Here is a 19,355-nt window from a genome sequence, read left to right on the forward strand (position 1 = left end):
AGGCAATACTAATGAAATATAAAGTCTGAGTACAGCAGGTGGGAGGTGAGATGGATGGGTCAAACAGACTTTCACCCAGGAGGCCGCTGTTTCTGTCCTCTGTGTAACCAAAAGTCATTGTTGTTTAATTGTTTCATAAATTCCATCACTCTGTCAATTGTGTAACTCGTGTGGCGTATTTATGTCACATTACGTACTTATTTTAACCCAAAACATGTTGTTATTGAATCTTAACTGTGCGTTCACACTGGACGCGAATTTGCAAATTCGCGTGTCAAGATTACATACAAAGTCAATGCAAAGACGCGATTAGACGCGAATTCGCGCCGAGCGGCGCGATGGACGCGTTTAGCGCGACGCGATGGACGCGATAGACGCGAAATTCGCGTCCAACGCCTCATCGCTCGAGTTGAAAATATTGAACTTTTGAGGCGAATTCGCGTGACTCTGTACCGCGAAAGCCAATCAGCATTGAGATTCTCCCGACGTCACTGGCGTGTGTCAACAACAATAAACTGCTACTCACCGGAGACAGATGGACAGGCGCTCCGCAGCTGAAATGGAGCGGCTGTAATTGGTGTCCTGCCGGGAGGTCCTGGCGCCAACCCTCGCCAACAGGTCCTCAACCTGGGCCCCAGTCAGCCTGAAGTACCGCTGAAAGCAGCTATCATCCAGACGGAGTTCCTGAAGGAGGTGGTGAAACTCGCCGAGCTGGATGCGCTTCTGCAGGATAGGGTGAACCCAAAAACGACGGCGTTTGGCCCTCCGACGCTTCTGGGACTTCCAGAGGAGGTAAACAACAAAGCAGCGATGGTGGTTATCTTGCCATGGTCGTCAGTGACGTCTTGACGCCCCGACGTCCCGTTGTTGATGCCGATATGAAGGAGAAACTTATCATTGCGGTGTGCGGCTACCCGGAGCTATATGATACTACGTGTCTACTCTGCAGAGACCGCAACAAAAAGGAGCAGGCTTGGGTGAAAGTTGCCGAGGAGACTGGTCTACTTGGTAAGTTCTGTAAATATGTGTGTTTAATTAGTTTGCAGAATGGTTGTACTATGAACGTTAGCACTAGCTTAGCTCCGGTTAGCTTAGCTCCGTCATTCCCGCTACTCGCGCGAATGACGCGATGACGCGAATGAACAAAATGGTCAGGCGTCGAAACTCGGGCGTTACGGGCGGCGCGTTACTCGCGTCACGCCCGTGCAATTCGCTTCACTCGCGTCCGGTGTGAACGCACAGTAAGAACCTTTCTCTTTTTTAGCCTCAACCTTGACCATTTCACAACTTCAACCCTGTGTTACATTGTGTTTCCTCAGGAAACAGCTGTGCACAGAGAAGCTAAAGAATTCCTGTGGCGTCAGTATCACACACCGAGGGTTGTGAAAAAACATAGGTATTTGACGACCTGGGATGAGAATGCGTGGGCATTCATTTAGTGCTATGACATCATGACCAAGTGTAAAATAAAGCCAATAGGTATCAGCCAGGCTTACTGTTACATCCTGGATGTTTTCATGAACAAAAAGAAAATTGTAAAAACATGTCATGTACTCCATCTTTGTAGTATTACTAAACTTACCTTCAGTTTCTTGAGAAAATAAGGATTGCGATCACAATCACACAGAGAGCCAACAGTATGCTGAGGATGATGACAACTGGGTCCCACTGTTGTCCTGAAGTTAAAGAAAATGTCAGCTGAAGGTTACTCGTCCTTTACTGTTACCTCACCCATGATTTTTAGGTGACTCCACAGTAAAGAGCTTACTCTCTGCAGGAGATATTATTTATTCTATCAAATTCTATATATTTAAAATATTCTAATTTAATTTTAAAATATTTATGGCAATGATTGATAGTATTAATTAATAATGCTGGCATTTTTATTTATAACATTTGTGTCAGAGAGAAAAAAATCATAATTATAAAGAAATATACTGTACAGGAATTTGACAAAAAAAACAAAAAAACAACCAACAACAATATATCAATATATATACTCAAACAAAAGTAATCCCTCTCAATCATCACATATGACCCACTAACAGTGTGTGTCAGTGTTTGTATCTGCAGAGAACCTGCTCTCTGTCTGTATTTTTAAATTTTCTTCACATTTTGGTTTGTTTGGAACATTTCTTGGTGTCAGTCTTTGGACAGTGGTATGTAGCCCCCAGCCAGTAGCAGCGCGAGGTCAATTCTCTCTAAAAGTGTAGCAACCAGGTTGCTCTGCTGTCTCCGTCTCTCTCCTCTGTGAGAGCTCTCAATCTAAGCCCTAGCCCGACGGGTCCCAAAAACCAGACGGGCTAGGGTTCAGTATTTTATGAGATAATCTCGGATGGGCCGGGTTCAGGCTTCAGCTCTTAGCTCGGTTCAATTCTTTTGGCCTGTTGAGAACCCTTTCCTCTGCTCTGTGGATGCAAACTGCAGGTCTGTGTGTCTGTTTGATTGAGGTCGAGGTTTAGACACACACAGCAGAGTAGCCAAGTGGTCAGGATGACGCATGCAGTTCAGCTGATTTCACACAAAATCTGGCAGTGCAGCACCTTCCTGCAGGATTGTGCAGAGGTGTGGGTGTATTTATTTGTGCTGTAGAACATAATTGCCATGACACAATTTGAAAATAAGGCTTATATTAATTTTTAAAATTTGTTTCTTTGTTCTCATTTACGCCGCTCCATCTCTTCACTCGCTCTCTACCTTGCTTCACTGCTGCTGATTTGTCTCGTGAAGGCAAGGAGGAGGGGCCAAGTTTGAATGTTGTGTTTACCACCACTATGCAGGACATGTTGCATACTATGCCTTTAAAGAAAAACTAGGGTTTTACGCTTTTAGTTTTTGCTCAGTCAGTTATAATAACATCCCTCTGCACCAAAAGAGAATGTGGCGACATCACTGACAGAAGGGTCAGGCAGGTTGTAAACAGAATGGCAGTTTGACCAGATCAACTACCACTTTATTTGGAAGTAAAACAAAATCTGAGTGCAACTGTAGTGTTGCAAATAATGCCACCAGTACACCAACAATTAATGTTAGAGAAATGTATTTGTCATTAACATTGTTTTCTCTTCCAGATAAATCTGACCAACCTGGGGATTTGTTTACAGCCTGTTGGATCGTCTGACCGCTCATGTTTGACCCATTGTAGTGATGTCATCACATCCCAATATCTCAGCAGTTCCTATGGTGAGTAATATTTTCTCCTAGTTCATAATACCTGCAATGGAAATAATATTCTAAGGGGTTGTAAAAATGATGCTACCATTTTCAGGGTGCAACCTCTGCACCCTGAGATAAACTAAGTTCAACTGTTTTTAAAGCCATGTCATGTGACGAGGAACAATCAATCACAGCCGACAGATATCTTTCTTTTCTAAAGTCTGTGATAAATACAGAAAGTTACTCAGAGCTTTACATCTGTCCTACAGACAATAGGCCTACACACTTAGAAACAGTGTCCAGAAGAAGATCAGCCCAGCATTCAGGGTTTCATGTAAATAGGCTCTACGCTGCTTGTTAAGATTGCTGAGCAACCTCAGATGGCACATGAAAAAGGCACAAGAGTAGCACCCAGTGCATGACTTCCCGTTTTCCAGGCAGTTAAAGACGCAGCCTGTGTACGGCCCCTTATAAGATCTTTAAATGACAGATGACTTGTAAAGTATTTAAAAACAATTTAAAAAACAATACATAAACATACAATTATTTAGATACAACTGTAAACACGTACTTGTTTCCACTTTAGTTCCTTCACCAAACAGGATCTCTCCACATGTGACCACAGCACAGTAGTAAGTCCCAGTATCAGAGGAGGTCTGTATAGTTTTGGACAGACTGTAGAAACAACTTCTCTCCCCTTGTTCATTTCTGTCAGTGTAAATGATGCTTGGATGAGATTCTCCTGATCCAGATCTGAGCCAGTACACTCTGTGTTCATCTGGACACTCATCTGAGGTTTCTTTGTTCTTGGAGAGAAGTGAACACTGGAAAGTCACTCTTTCGCCCGGCTGGACCGACTCAGTCTCCGGACTTTGTTTCACGTAGAGAGATTTCTGCTGATTGCGATCTGCATGATTCAGTTAAAAAAAAGAAATCAAAAGAAATGATATAAATTATTTGTACGACACAAAAACTTGGCACAAATACTAAAAAGTAAAAGATATTTTACCATTAACAGCCAAGAAGATGCCACTGATGAAACTCTGTGAATACGCCGTTCCATTCTGACAGAAGTATGTCGCTTCGTCCTCTTTGCTGACATTTGCGATGGTAAGAAGATAGCGAGCCTTTCCCTCTGTGACTTTGAAACGTGAGTTATTAAATTGTGGGCTGAGTTTTTGTTGAGTAAAAGTTCCTGCAGCAACTGTTTGGACCATATATCCAAGAGGCTGTTTGAACCAGTAAAAGAATTTGCCTTCCTTCTCAGAAACTGGACACTGCAAAGTAACATTCCCTCCAAGTTCAACCACAGTCAGAGAGATCTGATGAGGAACCTCTGCAGTTTGAAGCAGAGCTGAAGAAAAGAGACAAAAACATTTACAACACAAGACAAAAACAATGACAAATGTAAATTATCTGCCATTAGAGACTTGTCTTTGGATGATAATTTAACTCTGTTAAATGTAAACAATTATATTATGTAAAGTTGCACTTACACATTGTACTAAGAAGAATCAAAGCAGCCAGTCCTTCGATCATTGTGGTACACAACCCTTCTCTTGCACAACTGGTGTCTTCCTACCCAAATGAAGGTTTAGTCACAAGATCATCATCGTCTGCACAGTGGAAATCATCCTGATTGGCTGAAACGCAGCAAATGAACTTCCTCAAAAATTTAGCAGATCTATGATCCATTTTCAACTCTTAGCTATGCATTTATTGATAATTGTTTTTACTGTTACAATAGATGATGTTTAGGTAACACAGAGCATATGAAATATCATGGATTTATACATGACTAAATGTGTAAAAAAACAAAAAACAAAAAAGCATGAATGAATCAAGCATATCAACATAATTGCAGGCCAAAAAACTGACCATTTACAGCAGGGCACATGTATCCTGCTAAATTACAAGTGTTGTTATAATGATTAATTAAGCATTACTTTTTCATGACTCCATGTTTGTGCTGACCTGGTCCGTCTTCAACACTGATTAATGACATGATTAATCAGTCATCTTTGTGACCCCATGAGGTTAATAATGATGTTTCCAAAGCACTTTTGTTACTGTAACAAATTAAATGCCATTCAGGTTCGATCATTGTACCTCAGATGTTTTTTTTTTTTTAAACAATTTTCAGCAGTGATCCAGAATGAAAATCTGTGAAATTTAGTGGAATGTTATGTTTCCTCTAATGTTAAAGACAATTATCTTATAACTTTTTTGTTTGTTTGTTATTTAAATCTGCAGAAACTCTGTCCCTCACCGATACACCCTTCCTACCCAAGGGGTGGCACTAATGGAGGCATATTAAATGCCGCCGCACGCAATTGGATAGCACGATGGCCAATCAGAGCAACAAACTAGGTGACGTATTCATTGCACTAAGCCCCATTTGTTTGCCGACCAGTGGGGCTAACTCATATACAGTGTTGTGCTAGTTACTGAAAAATAGTAACTAGTTACCGTTACTAGTTACTTCATTAAAAAGTAACTCAGTTAGTAACTCAGTTACTTAAACCAAAAAGTAAGTTACTGACAAAGTAACTTTTTGAAAAAAAACAAAACAAAACCTTGACTTAGGACTCTGGTCTTGGCTTGCCATCACGCCATGACCTTGACGCATGCACACTAGTGTCATCTATACTTTGAGTATGTCCTGGCTGTAGATGACTGGGTGGGGACGCTAGAGGGCGCCAGGCACTTTTTTTTTTTTTGCAGTGTAGTTTTTCTAAGCCACAAAGAAGACAACGTTGCTAAGAAGGATCATGTTTTGGGAAACTCAGCCCTGCAGCCCAAAACATTTCCTAACTGTATTGGCTCGTAGCTACATCACCTAAGCGACAGTGGAGGGAGTTTAACCAAAGGACTGTTAGACTACAACTTGACAAAACAATTGAACGGTATAGGAAACATGCAGCCGTCTTCTACAGTGGAGTCACTCTCTGTCAGGCAGCTAAACGTTTTACAACTACGGTACTTGGATACAAATATGGAAAATGAGCTAAAAGCTTCCTCGGGATAACAGTGGATATCATGTCACTGGATATAACGTTACTGGGACTAAAAATCTAGTGCTACCGCTTAATGTAACGTTACAGCACTGTGGTGAGGCCAGCAGGTCGACAGTGACTTCAGAGATGGTGAAAGACGTGTTTCATTAAGATGCTCTGGTAAGAATTGTTCATATACCTCTATCTGACTTGACTATCATTTATTGTTTAGGGTTAAAATGTTTTAGTGAAAGGGAACTTCAGTTTGTGAAGGAATACTGCATGCTGTGCACCGTTTAAAACCTGGCCAGAAATAACGGAGTAACGCACCGTTTGGTAATGGTAACTGAGTTACTGAATTTAAAAACTAAAGCGTTAGAGTATTAGTTACTGCCAAAACTAACGGCGTTACTGTAACCGACGCTGTTGATATATTATGCTTTTGCCGTATCCCGTCGGCAAAACGGCAAAAACTTCCTTCCTGGAAACTAAGGCTTCTAGGGCAGTCTTCTGTTCCTCTCTCAAGGAAAAAGATAAGTGTAGTTGGCTTAGCGTTTCTTCCAAAGCTAAATTGAATGGACGCGGTCCTTCGGCATCTTGGCTGTTTACTATTAGACTCCCATGGCGCAGCGCTGTCCTAGAGCCCACCTCTGTCAGATAGACTGATCTGATTGGTCCGATCTGCGATTCAACGGGCTCCTGCTCGTCGGGGCCAGATTCCCATGCAGTGCAAATTTGAATTTGCTAGGGGCGGGGCATCTGGATTTCCACATTACCCGCAATTAAGACTTTCCCAAAAGAGTCTGTCTGTTGCGGAGTCGTGTAACGAGTCATGTAACCTGGCAGCGGTGTATCATGATATGAACCAGAGAAAAGAGAGGGTGGAGTGGTGGAGGAGATGGTTTCTCAGTAACTTGTAGCGTGATTTATAATATGAAGAGAGTTTGGGACGTGTAGTCTGTGCCACTGCGCCCTTGCATGTATGTTTTGTGTTGACAGGTGTTATGGTTTTATGTTTATGTAGCATTGTTTGTTGCATGCTGCATCACAAGGATATGAATAAATAGGTTTAAAACTGTTGGCGTTGAACATAATCTGAGGTTTCAGAATCATCTAATGTCAGTGTGCAGTTGATGGCCTCTTATCCCGAGATTACAAAACTTTAATTATTTTTATTCATTCATTCATTCATTCATTCATTCATTCATATATTTTCCATAACTGGCTGGAGCTTATCCTAGCTGACATTGGGCGAGAGACAGGGTACACCCTGGACAGGTCGCCAGACTATCACAGGACTGACACATAGAGACAGACAACCATTCACACTCACATTCACACCTACGGACAATTTAGAGTTATCAGTTAACCTGCATGTCTTTGGACTGTGGGAAAACCCACGCTGACACAGGGAGAACATGCAAACACTGCACAGAAGGGCCCAGGAAGCCTCTCGCTGTGAGGCGACAGTGCTCATCACTGCACCACTGTGCTGCCAAATTAATTTTAATAAAGCCTTAATCAATATACATATACCCAACTTAGTGATTCTAACATGTCTCAACATAACAAAACCATGGATGTCACAGATGTGTACTACTCCAGAATAGACACATTGTTGTTGTTGTTGTTGTTGTTGTTGTTGAGGGATGCACTGGCAGAAATAGAGTATAATATTTACCAGAGCGACATTGTTGCAACAGCTGGTATTGTCTTCACCTTTTGAGTCGGAGTGTGTGTCGTCATGGTGAAATGTGGTCCTGGTGACACCTCTCTCAGTGGGAACTACAACATGAGCGGTTTTGAGTATTTTATCATGTCTTTATATGTCTGTCTGTCTGTGGCCAGGTTTTGTCAACATGATAGCGTCACAACTGTGCAAGGTGTAGTGACAAAACTGTACAGCTTTGAAGTTGAGATCAAAGTGAAGGTTGAGTATGAAGATGGGTTTGGTCTGAGCAACCGAGCCGAAGGTAGAGGCGTAAGAATGACGGAAGGGGTCACTGGACATTCATACACCCCCGGCCCCTGCTCATTACAAGTTGTGGATTGCTGTTTCGCGGCTGAACTGATCCCATTACAAGATGGTCGCTTGTCATAACTATGTTTTTGTTTTGTCTTTAGATTATTTTTTTGGGCGTTTTCATATTTATTGATAGGACAGCTGCAGATGGACTGGAAAGGTGGTAGAGAAGGGGGGATGACATGCAGCAAAGGGTCACGGGTTGGAATTGAACCCATGTCACTACAAAAGACTCTGCTTAAATGGGACACACTCTGCTTGAGGTGAGCCAGAGGTTGCTCCAGTCAAAACTACATTTTCATCAGTTTATAATCACCTAACAACTAAGAACTGTTGTGTTTGTGTTACCATAAAATGAAACATTAATATCTACATCGCAAGTGAGTCCTCTTTAACAGAGTCTGCCATGTTACGTGTTGCTATGTTTCTACAGTAGCCTGAATGGACAAATGAAATACTGGCTCTAGAGAGGGCCTTTAGCGTTTTTTTCTGTTTTACCTGAAGGCAACCGTAGATGGCCGTCAGCGAGCGGTAAGCTGAGGGGTATTCAGTTGGTTGCAATCTGCAACCTCACTGCTAGATGCACTCAAATCCTACACATTGCTCCTTGAAGTGGTTGTCTGATTGTTAGGCTTCAAATTACAGATAAATGATAACAAAGAGGCAAGAAGCTTTTTATGTTAAGTCGTCAGTCTTTCTCTCTCAATTGTGTGTGTATTAAAAAAAAAACAAAACACTGTTTCGGATGAGACTGACTGGGAGTGACTGACTGCCTTTATTAAGTATTTTGAGACAAGAATGAGAGAGCAGTCTGCACTTGTGTCTTGAAAGCCACATGCAGAGGCTTCGCTGATGGACAAAAGCTGTGGCGAGCCATTTTTCTTCCTTTGACCAACCACCAAGGCTGTTTACTCAGAAGAGAAATGACTACAGGCTTCAACAGGATGTGAGATTAGAGGTGCAAGTAAGAAGAGCTACAACAAGGTAATTCTAGTTTAACCAGTGGACTTGATTGTTGTAGTTGTACTTTATTGCATGCTCATTTATAGTATAAATTACTGTCTAAAAAATCTGTTTCTGTTGACCAATTACCTTTTTTTATTTTTGCTCATTAAATGCCAAATGCATCAATTAATTCACCTCCTATCCTTCCCATTCAGTCCTAATCAGTGTCATGTGGAGAGCCTTCAGAATGTCAGCATTCATTAAGGGAAAAATTGGGAAATGACGCAATACACTCCACTTTTGATGTCAGAAAAAACAAGTCTTTATTTGTTCCAGAGTTCAGATGTGCTCTGTTCTATTTGTGGCTTTACCGTGTGTTGTAGAGTGGAACAAATCTTAGATGCTCTCTTCCAAAAGTTAGATGAGACGATTGATACCACTCATGTTTCTGCGTTAAACACAGTATGGAGCTGGAGTGAGGAAGCAGTAGGCTTACTGTAGCTTAGCGTAAAGACAAACCGGTGGAAACTGCTAGCATGGCTCTTTGCAAAGTTCCAAAATACACCTGCTAGCACAAGGAAAGCTCAATAATTAGCACAAGCCCTAAGGGCACTACAAAGTCTGTCAATAAAATATGTTACAAACCTACACAGCCCAAGGGAGCTAAGCGGCTAATACATCCAACCTGGCAAAGCATCTCGCTGACAGAAAACAAAGAATTCAAAGAGCACATAAAGTACAATATTATTGGATATAAAAATAATTAACATAAAAGACCAATCTCTTCTGTCTTACTGAGTTGTATACTTGCATTATCCCAAACATTTCCATCAATATTTAAACCCAGAAAAATTTGTACTTTTAATCCAGGAAACAGTCTTTTTCATTTAGTCGCTGTTGCCAGTCAGTGGCGCCAAGTCCCCTTTGCATTGTCTGCCTGGTGCTGTCATGAATTTCCTTTTTCTTTTGTTTTAAGCCACATTTTTTATTGTTTTTATAGCCTTTTAGATTTTGCTTGTTTTGTTCTAAATGCTTTAACCTTTTCACCTGGTCTGTTTGATCTGAAGAGGAAGAGACCTGAGTCGTGTACTACGAAGCGAGATTAATGGGTTAGCGAGCTCTGTTGAGTCTAAAGCCAGGGTTTTCAGTGTCACGAAGGTGGCTCTCTTTCAGCCTGGCTAAATCACCATGGTAACTTATGCTAAGCTCATAACCTGGTCGGGAGCAGGTTATGTTCTGAGTTTCGGATCAAATCGGCCATAAAAGCGCCACCCCTTTCACTGTTAAACCCCTTCAAACTCCACTAATCATGGCATCGCCGTTCGTAGACGCACCGGTGGACCTGGGTGCGAGGATTATAAGAGGATCACTCCAGAGGGAGAGAGTCTTCCGTGAGCGCACGGACGCGCTGGCATTCCCTGATGATATGCTCCATGAGCGATATAGATTTTCAGCTGAGGGCATATGGTACATATGCGCGCTGGTTGATGCAGACATCAGGAATGCCACAAAGAGAAGCTGTGCGCTCACGGTTGGACAGACAGTGTGTGTGGCACCACGCTTTTTTTCGCCACGGGACCTACATGCATTCAGTCGGTGATGCTGAAAATCTCAGCAAGAACACAGTCTGCCGCGCATACGCAAAGTTGTTCTTGCTCTCACTGAGAGACTGAATATGTTTGTGGTGTTCCCCAGTCATTTGCACATTAACTGTGAAAGAATCGTCTACAAAATAGCCGGTAGTATACATTACTATTTCCTATTCTAAGCTGTATGATGTTCACTCGCGTGAAATGTAATATATAGATGACATTCCTTAATAGGATTCCCAGGGTCCTAGGTGCATTGATTGCACCCACGTCCCCATCACAGGGCCCTTGGGTGAACATGAAGGTGATTTTGTCAACAGGAAATCCTTTCACAGTATCAATGTCCAGGTAAATTATTTGGTATCATTTTTGTGTGGTGACTGGTGGCACATATGTACATTGCATGCAGGTATATTAATTGTGTTGCACAGTAGTATGCATATGTATCAGAAATATTCACCCGTAGCACATTTTATTATAGTTCTTCATCACACTTAATAAGCCTTTTGAGTCTCCTTTAAAAAGAACTCACTAGTTCCCCTTTTCAGTGCTGTCATTGTGAAATTAACCTGAAATGCATGTTGCAGATGACTTGTGACCACCAACTCATGGTCACAAGTGTTGAGGCAAGGTGGCCCGGACTGTCCACGACTCCAGAATCTTCAGAGAGTCATTGCTGGGTCACCAGTTTGAGCAAGGTACAGCAGATATTCCAGTGACAGTCAATTCTTGATTGTCAGCAATGATGACGTGATTTCCTCTCACTTTATTAACAGGGCTCTTTGATGGACTGTTCGTGGGGGACAGGGGCTATCCCCTCACAAAGTATTTGATGACTATCCTGACCCTGACACTCCATCTCAGAGTCGCCTCAATGCGGCTCTGAGTAAGTGCAGGGTCAGGATAGAGATGACATTTGGGGTCATCAAATCCAGATTCAACTGCCTGCGCGCCTGAGGGTGTCCCCAGAGCGGGCATGTGAGACAATCACTGCCTGTATCGTGCTGCACAATATAGCAACCATTAGAAAAGAGAGAACACCCCATGTGCCACTCATGGCACCAGATGTCGTTGACCCCATCACCCTGGACCAACCGTCTGGTGTGGCAATCAGACAAGCAATCACCAACCAGTTTTTCACCTAACACCAACCACAGCAATAAACACAATCAATCACCCACTTGCTGAATGTTCCATCTATTCATTTAATTGTCTTTGCATGTGCTGGGGAGAGAGAGAGAGAGTGTCATGAGTTTACAGTGTCAGTTGTGCCTAACTAAAATATTTTAAACTGCAGTTCACAACAATACCTTGCTCTTCATCTCCAGGATGCCAATTTCTAATTTGAGCTTTTTTATTTCCAGTTCTTTTTTTTCATTATCAAGTTCCAGGTTCCTCTTGTAGAGGGCTCGATGGTATCTGCTCCTACCTGTATGAGCAGTTTAGTTTAAAGATCTTCAGCAGCAGAGATGACTAATGTTTTCAGTCATGTTGGTGTCGGACTGTGTTCATGATTCACTTAGCATGGTGCTCACTTTTCTAGAAATGATAAAACCCTTACATTTTGCTTTTTAGCTTGCCTCGAGGTGGAGGCCGAGGCTGAGGGGACTGATGGAGATCTTCCTCTCCTGTGAAATAAGTGGGCAACAAAGCTTGGTTACATGATTAAAGGAGAAATTCGAGAATTAAGTGATAAAGGTGTATTTACCCCCTAAAGGCCTCTCTGAGTACACAGACAGTGTGTCCTCGTCATCTATCTCCACCTGAACAACAATTGAGAGCACTGCATGATGTGAATTCTGCACAGCAAACCTGACTGAGAGTGCTTGACAAATTGCCATGATATTTACCACTGGGGAGGGGTCACAAGGGACATGTGGCGGTGGCTCCATTAACACCATTGTGTCTCCTTCAACTAGAAATTAGACGTAGACAGATATTGTTATAGATATTTTCACATCTCAAAGCCACACAAAACAGGCATTGAGTTCTTTACACCAAAGGCTCCATACATACCCTGGACATACAGGTGATGCTGAGAGCTGCTGGCACAGGGGTCAGATTTTATGCCCCCCTCTATGCCCTCCATGATGGGCCTCCTCATTGTTTGCGAGGGCCAGCTCCTCTGACGCGTGTACTGCGGAGGAGCTGGCCCTCCTGTCTTCCACATGTCTTTTTTTTTTCTGGTCGCTGAGGACAGTATTGCAACTTTAAAATTTGACACAGTATATTAACCACACACTGTGGAGAACACAATGAAGCGGTTACATACCACTCTGAATGATGTTTTTATGCTTGGTGCGGATTTGCTGCCCCGTCCGCCTGACGGTGTTGGTACCACAGCTGAGCAATAATGTATTCATTAATCTATTGGTATTTATCACAGATGATAATCACTCATGACATTATTTCACTTTGCAGTGGCCACAGATTAAACTGATTTTAACGTCTCCTGAATTTTGGACAGTGTCAGACTGAATCCACATCATATTAAACATGCATCTGATATTTGAGACTGACAATGTCCAGCAGTGAGAATTAACAACAGGTTCTTAGAATTAAGTGTTATCTTACGCATTGACGCGGTCAGCAATTTTCTGCCAGCATTCCTCTCTGGCTTTATTTGCTGACACCGTGTTGCTTTTAGCGGTTATTATTGTCTTATATTTTTCATATCCCTGTATGATCTCCACCTGCTCCTCCTGACTGAAATACGCAGCTCGCGCTCTATCCATTTTGTGCGGACGTTGAGTCAAATGACGCTCCAAACGCCCCCTTTTATGTGAACGCGCACAAAGCCTTAAGAAGAGAGCCGTGGTTAACAAATCAAGTTGATAACCGCCGTCGTGATACCAATTATCTTTGATTGCGGCTTTAGGCTTTGTCGATCCTGAACATGCAAAGAAAGCCTGGCTCTGTTGAGCTTCCTTCGTAGTACAGCCCTCTGCAGATAATTTTGGCTCCCGGTAAAAATCTTCGGAACACGAACAAAGATCAGACAGAGCAGGTTTTGCAGCTTGCTGCACCTTTTTCATAGGTTGCTGGGCAGCCTAAAAATCACCTGTCCTTAGCTTAACTGCCATTTCGCTGTGAAGTAAACGGACAGATCTGTACCCTAAAATCTGCATAAAAACTGGCCAGTGGTCAGTTCAAGGCTTATTTTAGGATGAGACACAACAGTTTTACAATCTACTGTCAACTGTTGGGCCTAATTACTGTTGGAAGAATGTTAGGAAATAGTTGAGGTAAAAAAAATGTTTAGATGTCTTGTAGTTTGCCTAAGGCGACACTGAAAGTGGGCTAACGCTGTAGGCTACCACTTGTTGTCACTGCCAGTACAAAGGGCCTGCCCCTGAGTTAATCTGACTGGACAATGTAAAAAAAACAAAAAAACAATAATGACATTTGGCACTTTAGCGCTCCGAGTTGAAGTTTTTCAAGTAGAGGCAAACAAGGTGCTGCTGCAACAACACAAGGCACAAAGAGACAAAACAATATGTGGCAAAGTACAAGTGGCAAGCAAAACTCTTCACTCATTAAAAACTAAAGAGCTGCCCCAGGCTGCTAAAACATGCCCTTATTGAACAGGGCCTAGCACACTTTATTCGTGCACTACATGTTGATAAGGCTTTCTTACATAAGAAAGAAGAAGAACTTCTCTTCTTTACAATTATTGGATTTCACCCAAACAGAAGTCAGTCCTTATCGTTGCCACTGTTACCTCTTGTTTCTCTGCTTCTTCTTTCCGTTGTAGAGGATTCCAGTTCCATGCCTCTGAGTCCCCATCCTAAAAATAACAGTGATTTAAACAAAGTGTTAGAGTTTAGGGCTTTAACATCATGACCAGGTGTCCTGGACCCTTGTCCAGGATGTTTAAATGAACAAAAAAACTAAATACACATTATGTGCTATGTTGTGCCGTACAAGGATTTCTAACAAGGGCCTACACTTTATCCATAAACTTTTGGGCCTACATGTAACAATCAAAGCCTGAGACCACATGTTGGCGCCCAAAAGAACAAAGGAATCAGTCAACCCCCTTTCTCTGTGTGAATCAGCTGATTCAAACCCCAACACAGCACCCCAGCTGACCAGCAGAGGTCCCTTGAAATACACAGCTCCCATTGGGTGAAATCCGCCACGGCCAACCCCGCACCAATGACGTCACGCCGGGGTATATCATCACAAAGCGTACCTGAGGGAAACGCTTCTGGCTGTGATCCTCATAGCCAATATAAGTACCCACAACTGTTCCTAAAGCTTAGCAACTCGTCCCACGTGGCGAACACTTTAGAAAGAGTTATTACTGTGCACAGTTAGACGCGTTTTAGGCCTACGGATTTCCCTCGCTGGTCGAGCTGATCTCTTCTCCTCTCCCTCACTCTGTGCACCGAGGAACACAGAGCAGCCCGGTACGAGACCACGGATTGACCTCACCCGGATGCCCGCGGATGCGAAGTTTGGTAGATAACAAGGACTGCCTGCTTCAAGAAGAAGGACAAGGACCCCCTTCTTTCCCCGAGTGATTCCCCGCTACGAGCCAGAATTAACTCGCCTGGCCAGAGACTTGCCCCCTCGCCGAGGACCCGTTAGCCGCTGTGAGCCGCTAACCACTTCACCTCTGCTGTAACAAAGGACGCACGAGGAACGACCGACACATCACTCCACCTTCTGCAACAGTAAGAGGCTTTAGCTCTGGGCAGATAGTAGTTAGTGTGTGTTTTCTTTTTAAGTTTGTAAGGGCTTGTTGATACGGACCGCCGCGTCCGATTTTGGCTGCATTGATATTGTAAAAATATTGCCTGTGTTGCTGCTGCCCGTTTGTGTCTGCTTGTAATACGCAGTGATCCGACCTCGTCGGACCACTATTGTGTCGCCCCGCATGCGGGATTGATCAGTACTTAGGCTGTGTTGGTTCAATGTCCAGATTCACGCCGCTCACCAGCTGAGCCGAGCGCGTCTCTGCATAACACAGACGGGTTATTGCATCTCAATACCGCCTGCGTGACCACACTTCTGAGTGCTTCCCTTTCTCTCTTCCTTTCTTCCACTAACCTACACTTGGAGCCGAGCAATTCGAACTTCCCTCTCTACCGGCTCCCCTCCTTTTTCTGAGTCGCGTGCTTTCTTGGCGAGCCGCCATTGCGTGACGTAGCTTGCAGCGTCACAGCCGCCATCTTGCTACGCTCACACGCCTCTCTCTCTCTCACACACCCACTCGCTCAGACACACACACACCACACACACTCACACATTCTCGCTCACTCACCCACTTTCTCCCACACCCTCATACATACACACACACACACACACACACCCTTCTTGATGCTTGCTGGTTGATTCGGTAATGTTTTATAGTTGATAGGGTTTATAGAGCAATGTTGATGTTGGTTGTAAATTAATGTCATCAGTGTGAATAAACCCTGTTATACTGCAAAGAGAAGTTGCTTGGTTTTTCATTGTATACTGTGATGAAGCTGGTTGACAAAGTCAGTGCCTGAGCTCCACTCCTTCCTGTTCATCTTATAGTTGCTGATATCTCCCTAGAATTAGCTTCCTAAGTGAACACTCTTGAGACTGAATTTACGTCTGATCATTGGTCCGGGTTTTCCCGGTGGTGCCCCGCTGTAAGCTAATTTGATTATTATGCTTATGCAATAATTAATTATTATTTTTTTAATAATCCATAATTAATATTAATAATTAGGAATTATTGCCAATGATCATATTTAGCTCCTCCTCTTCCCAACAGCTACTTCTTTGCAGCGTAACAAATCTTACCTTCAGTTTCTTGAGAAAGTGAGGATGGCAATCACAATCACGCACAGAGCCAACGGTGCGCTGAGGATGAGGACAACTGGGTCCCAACGTTGTCCTGAAATTAAAGAAAATGTCAGCAGACGAACTTCACTCCGTCTTTACTGTACCTCATCCATGATTTTTTTTTAGTGACTCGGTAGTCGAAAGTTCAGAAAATGCAGAATACAGTAGTCGATTAAATGTAGTACTTTTTCATCGTTCCTAATTATAATTTTAATCATGGAATTTTAATTTAGTCATGAAATAGTTTATTTGATTTGGTAAGTAAGGAGTCAAGATCTGTACAACAACGGCAAGTTGTATGATGATTTAATGTATTTAAATCAATATAGGATACAATTATTAAAAAAAACTGTTTTATTCTGGCCATTTTAATCTTTTAATTATGATAACATTTTGCTTTTCACTCTTAGAATGTGCAGACATCATTAAAAAATAAGTTCCATGGGCCTTGAAACAGGAATGATCAGATGGTTTGTAAACCACATGTCAGTTTAACCACTTTATCTGTAGGCGAGGGCACCGGTAATGTTCCTTATAATTTGTCATTGTGCAAATAACTGGGGCCGAATTCACAAGCATTCTGAGAACACTCTCAGAGAGCTCCTAACTTAGACTAAAAATCTTTAGTAAGGAGTCTTTGCCTAGGAGTGATTTAGGAAAGCTCTCAGAGCAACTCTGAGCGAGGAAGGGACAGAAACTTTTAGTGAGGAGGTGCGGTCGACCCCGTTGCTAGGAATGATACATTCTTTTAACATATGTGATTTGTTGTCCTTTTGTGAGCCTACAAGGTATGGACACCCAGTGGAAATGAAATGAACTACATCACAATATGACACTGAAAGAGTTGTCATTGTTCATGTGATCATTCTGCTGATGGAGGGTTGAGATAGACTCATGTCATCACTGCTGCACTGTTGCATTTTTCCAGCTTTCTAAATATCCTAGTGTTGGGATCATTTTGTTTCTGGTGTCATAGTGTTATTTCATTGGGTGGGAAATATGTGCGTATCCCTAATGAGATCGACCTAGGGCTGCTCAATTATGGAAAAAAATAATAATCGCGATTATTTTGGTCAAAATTGAAATCACAATTATGCAAACGATTAATGCGACGCACATGCTGACTTATATTGTTTACACGACGGCATGTCATTTCTCTCTCACATGGTCGCGCGTTTACAATTCTCCCCTGCTCTCTGTATTGCGTATGATGCGCACGCACACACACAGACACACACACAGACCAACCTCTCTCACTCTCCCTCTGCCATTTTCCACACGCGGCTTTTGAAATCTTCCGCGATCACCTGCCCCTCACATTATTCATAGTTCACCTACTTGACTGGCTCGAGGAGTCAATAGAGGAGAGGAGGGGATGGGCAGTACTGCTCATGCGCGTCTTCCGTAGAAGACAAAATAACATCTCCAGGCATCCGTGACCAAAACTCGTTTATCCTCGATTTCATTAATTTTGAAATTGTTTGACCTCAAAATCGTAATCGCGATCACCAGACGATTAATTGCACAGCCTTAGATCGACCACAAACATAATTCCTGCACAATCCAATCTGTAGCATTTCATTAACTCACCGTCATCCGGCGCTCTTTGTATTTGCACCATTTTCTCCTCTGATTAAGAAACTCTTAAGCCTCTTAAAAGTCGTCTTCCATTCTCTTGACAGTTTTCCACCTTAGGAGCTCTTTTAAGGTCTGAGATGCTCTGTAAATAACTTTTCTCTTTACAAGGACCTAGTCTAACTCTAAGGGAAAATTCTTAGAAAACGTCACAATTCTAAGAATTTGGGGTTGTCGGACCGCTCGTGTTTGACCCATGTTAGTGATGTCATCATTTCAATATCTCAGCAGGTGGTAGGTACCATGTTTTACTAACTGACAGATCTGTGATTAGAAAAACAATCTCAGACCAATTTTTGTGAATTATTCAAATGGCAATATCACAAAACAATATATGAAAGTACAATTATTTTAATTCAACTTTAAAAACGTACTTGTCTCTTCTTTAGTATCTTCACCAAACAGGATCTCTCCGCGTGTGCCCACAGCACAGTAGTAAGTCCTAATGCTTGGTTCTCCAGATCCATATTTGAACCAGTACACACTGTTAACTGTTTTACAGCTTATACCAGTAAAACAACCCAGCTTCATTAGCAAGGAACGGACATGTCAGATTCAAACTACCACCAGGTTCAACCACAGTCAAAGATCTGCTCAGCAACCTCTGCAGGTTGAATCATAGCTGAAGAAAAAAGAAAAGAGAATAAAATAAATAAATAAACGTCTATCACAAACTAGACAGTTAATAAAAATAGTTAGTCTAAACCTCGATGTGGCCTAATATTAGCTGTTAGTTAGTTGTTAGTTAATTTGTTTTACCGCAGTACTCAAAGTAGATAAGACGTGCACTTACAAAATGTACTTAAGAGAATCAAAGCAGCCAGTCCTCCGGTCATTGTGGTACAGAGCCCTTCTCTTGCACAACTGGTGTCTTCACACAAATGAAGGATGTCATGAGGTGATCAAGGTATACAGAGTGGAAGTCTAAAGTGATTGGCTGAAATGCAGACTGCACGTAGCCTTATGTACACCAAACCAGTGATCATGCCCCCATTTCAGTGAAAATCAGATACTGGATTACAGCTCTTCACTGGAGGTGAAAGTCTAAAGCTTAATAAACTGAATTACATCCAGTTTTTAAAAATCTAATCAGCAATAATAATGAAGCCGAGGTTGAAAAATAAAATACTCTGAGTACAGAATTTAATGTCTATAAAGGGACTAATATCAAACAGAATTGTCAACTTG

General features: G+C 42.4%; 1 protein-coding gene and 1 pseudogene across 1 annotated transcript; one reads left to right on the forward strand and one right to left on the reverse strand.

The window, feature by feature from the left end:
• Positions 1 to 1,553: 1,553 nt before the first annotated feature.
• LOC125895079 (uncharacterized) lies at positions 1,554 to 16,599 on the reverse strand. The gene is made up of 6 exons (XM_049586877.1): positions 16,491 to 16,599; positions 14,431 to 14,496; positions 4,653 to 4,799; positions 4,166 to 4,510; positions 3,728 to 4,063; positions 1,554 to 1,676 (listed from the first exon to the last, which is right to left on the reverse strand). The coding sequence occupies exons 3-6, from the start codon at positions 4,693 to 4,695 to the stop codon at positions 1,585 to 1,587; spliced, it is 816 nt and encodes a 271-aa protein (XP_049442834.1). The 5' UTR covers positions 4,696 to 4,799; positions 14,431 to 14,496; positions 16,491 to 16,599; the 3' UTR covers positions 1,554 to 1,584.
• On the forward strand, positions 10,430 to 11,905 carry LOC125895078 (putative nuclease HARBI1; annotated as a pseudogene).
• Positions 16,600 to 19,355: the final 2,756 nt, after the last annotated feature.

Source organism: Epinephelus fuscoguttatus, linkage group LG9 (genome assembly GCF_011397635.1).
Source record: "Epinephelus fuscoguttatus linkage group LG9, E.fuscoguttatus.final_Chr_v1".
NCBI classification, from domain to species: Eukaryota; Metazoa; Chordata; class Actinopteri; order Perciformes; family Serranidae; genus Epinephelus; species Epinephelus fuscoguttatus.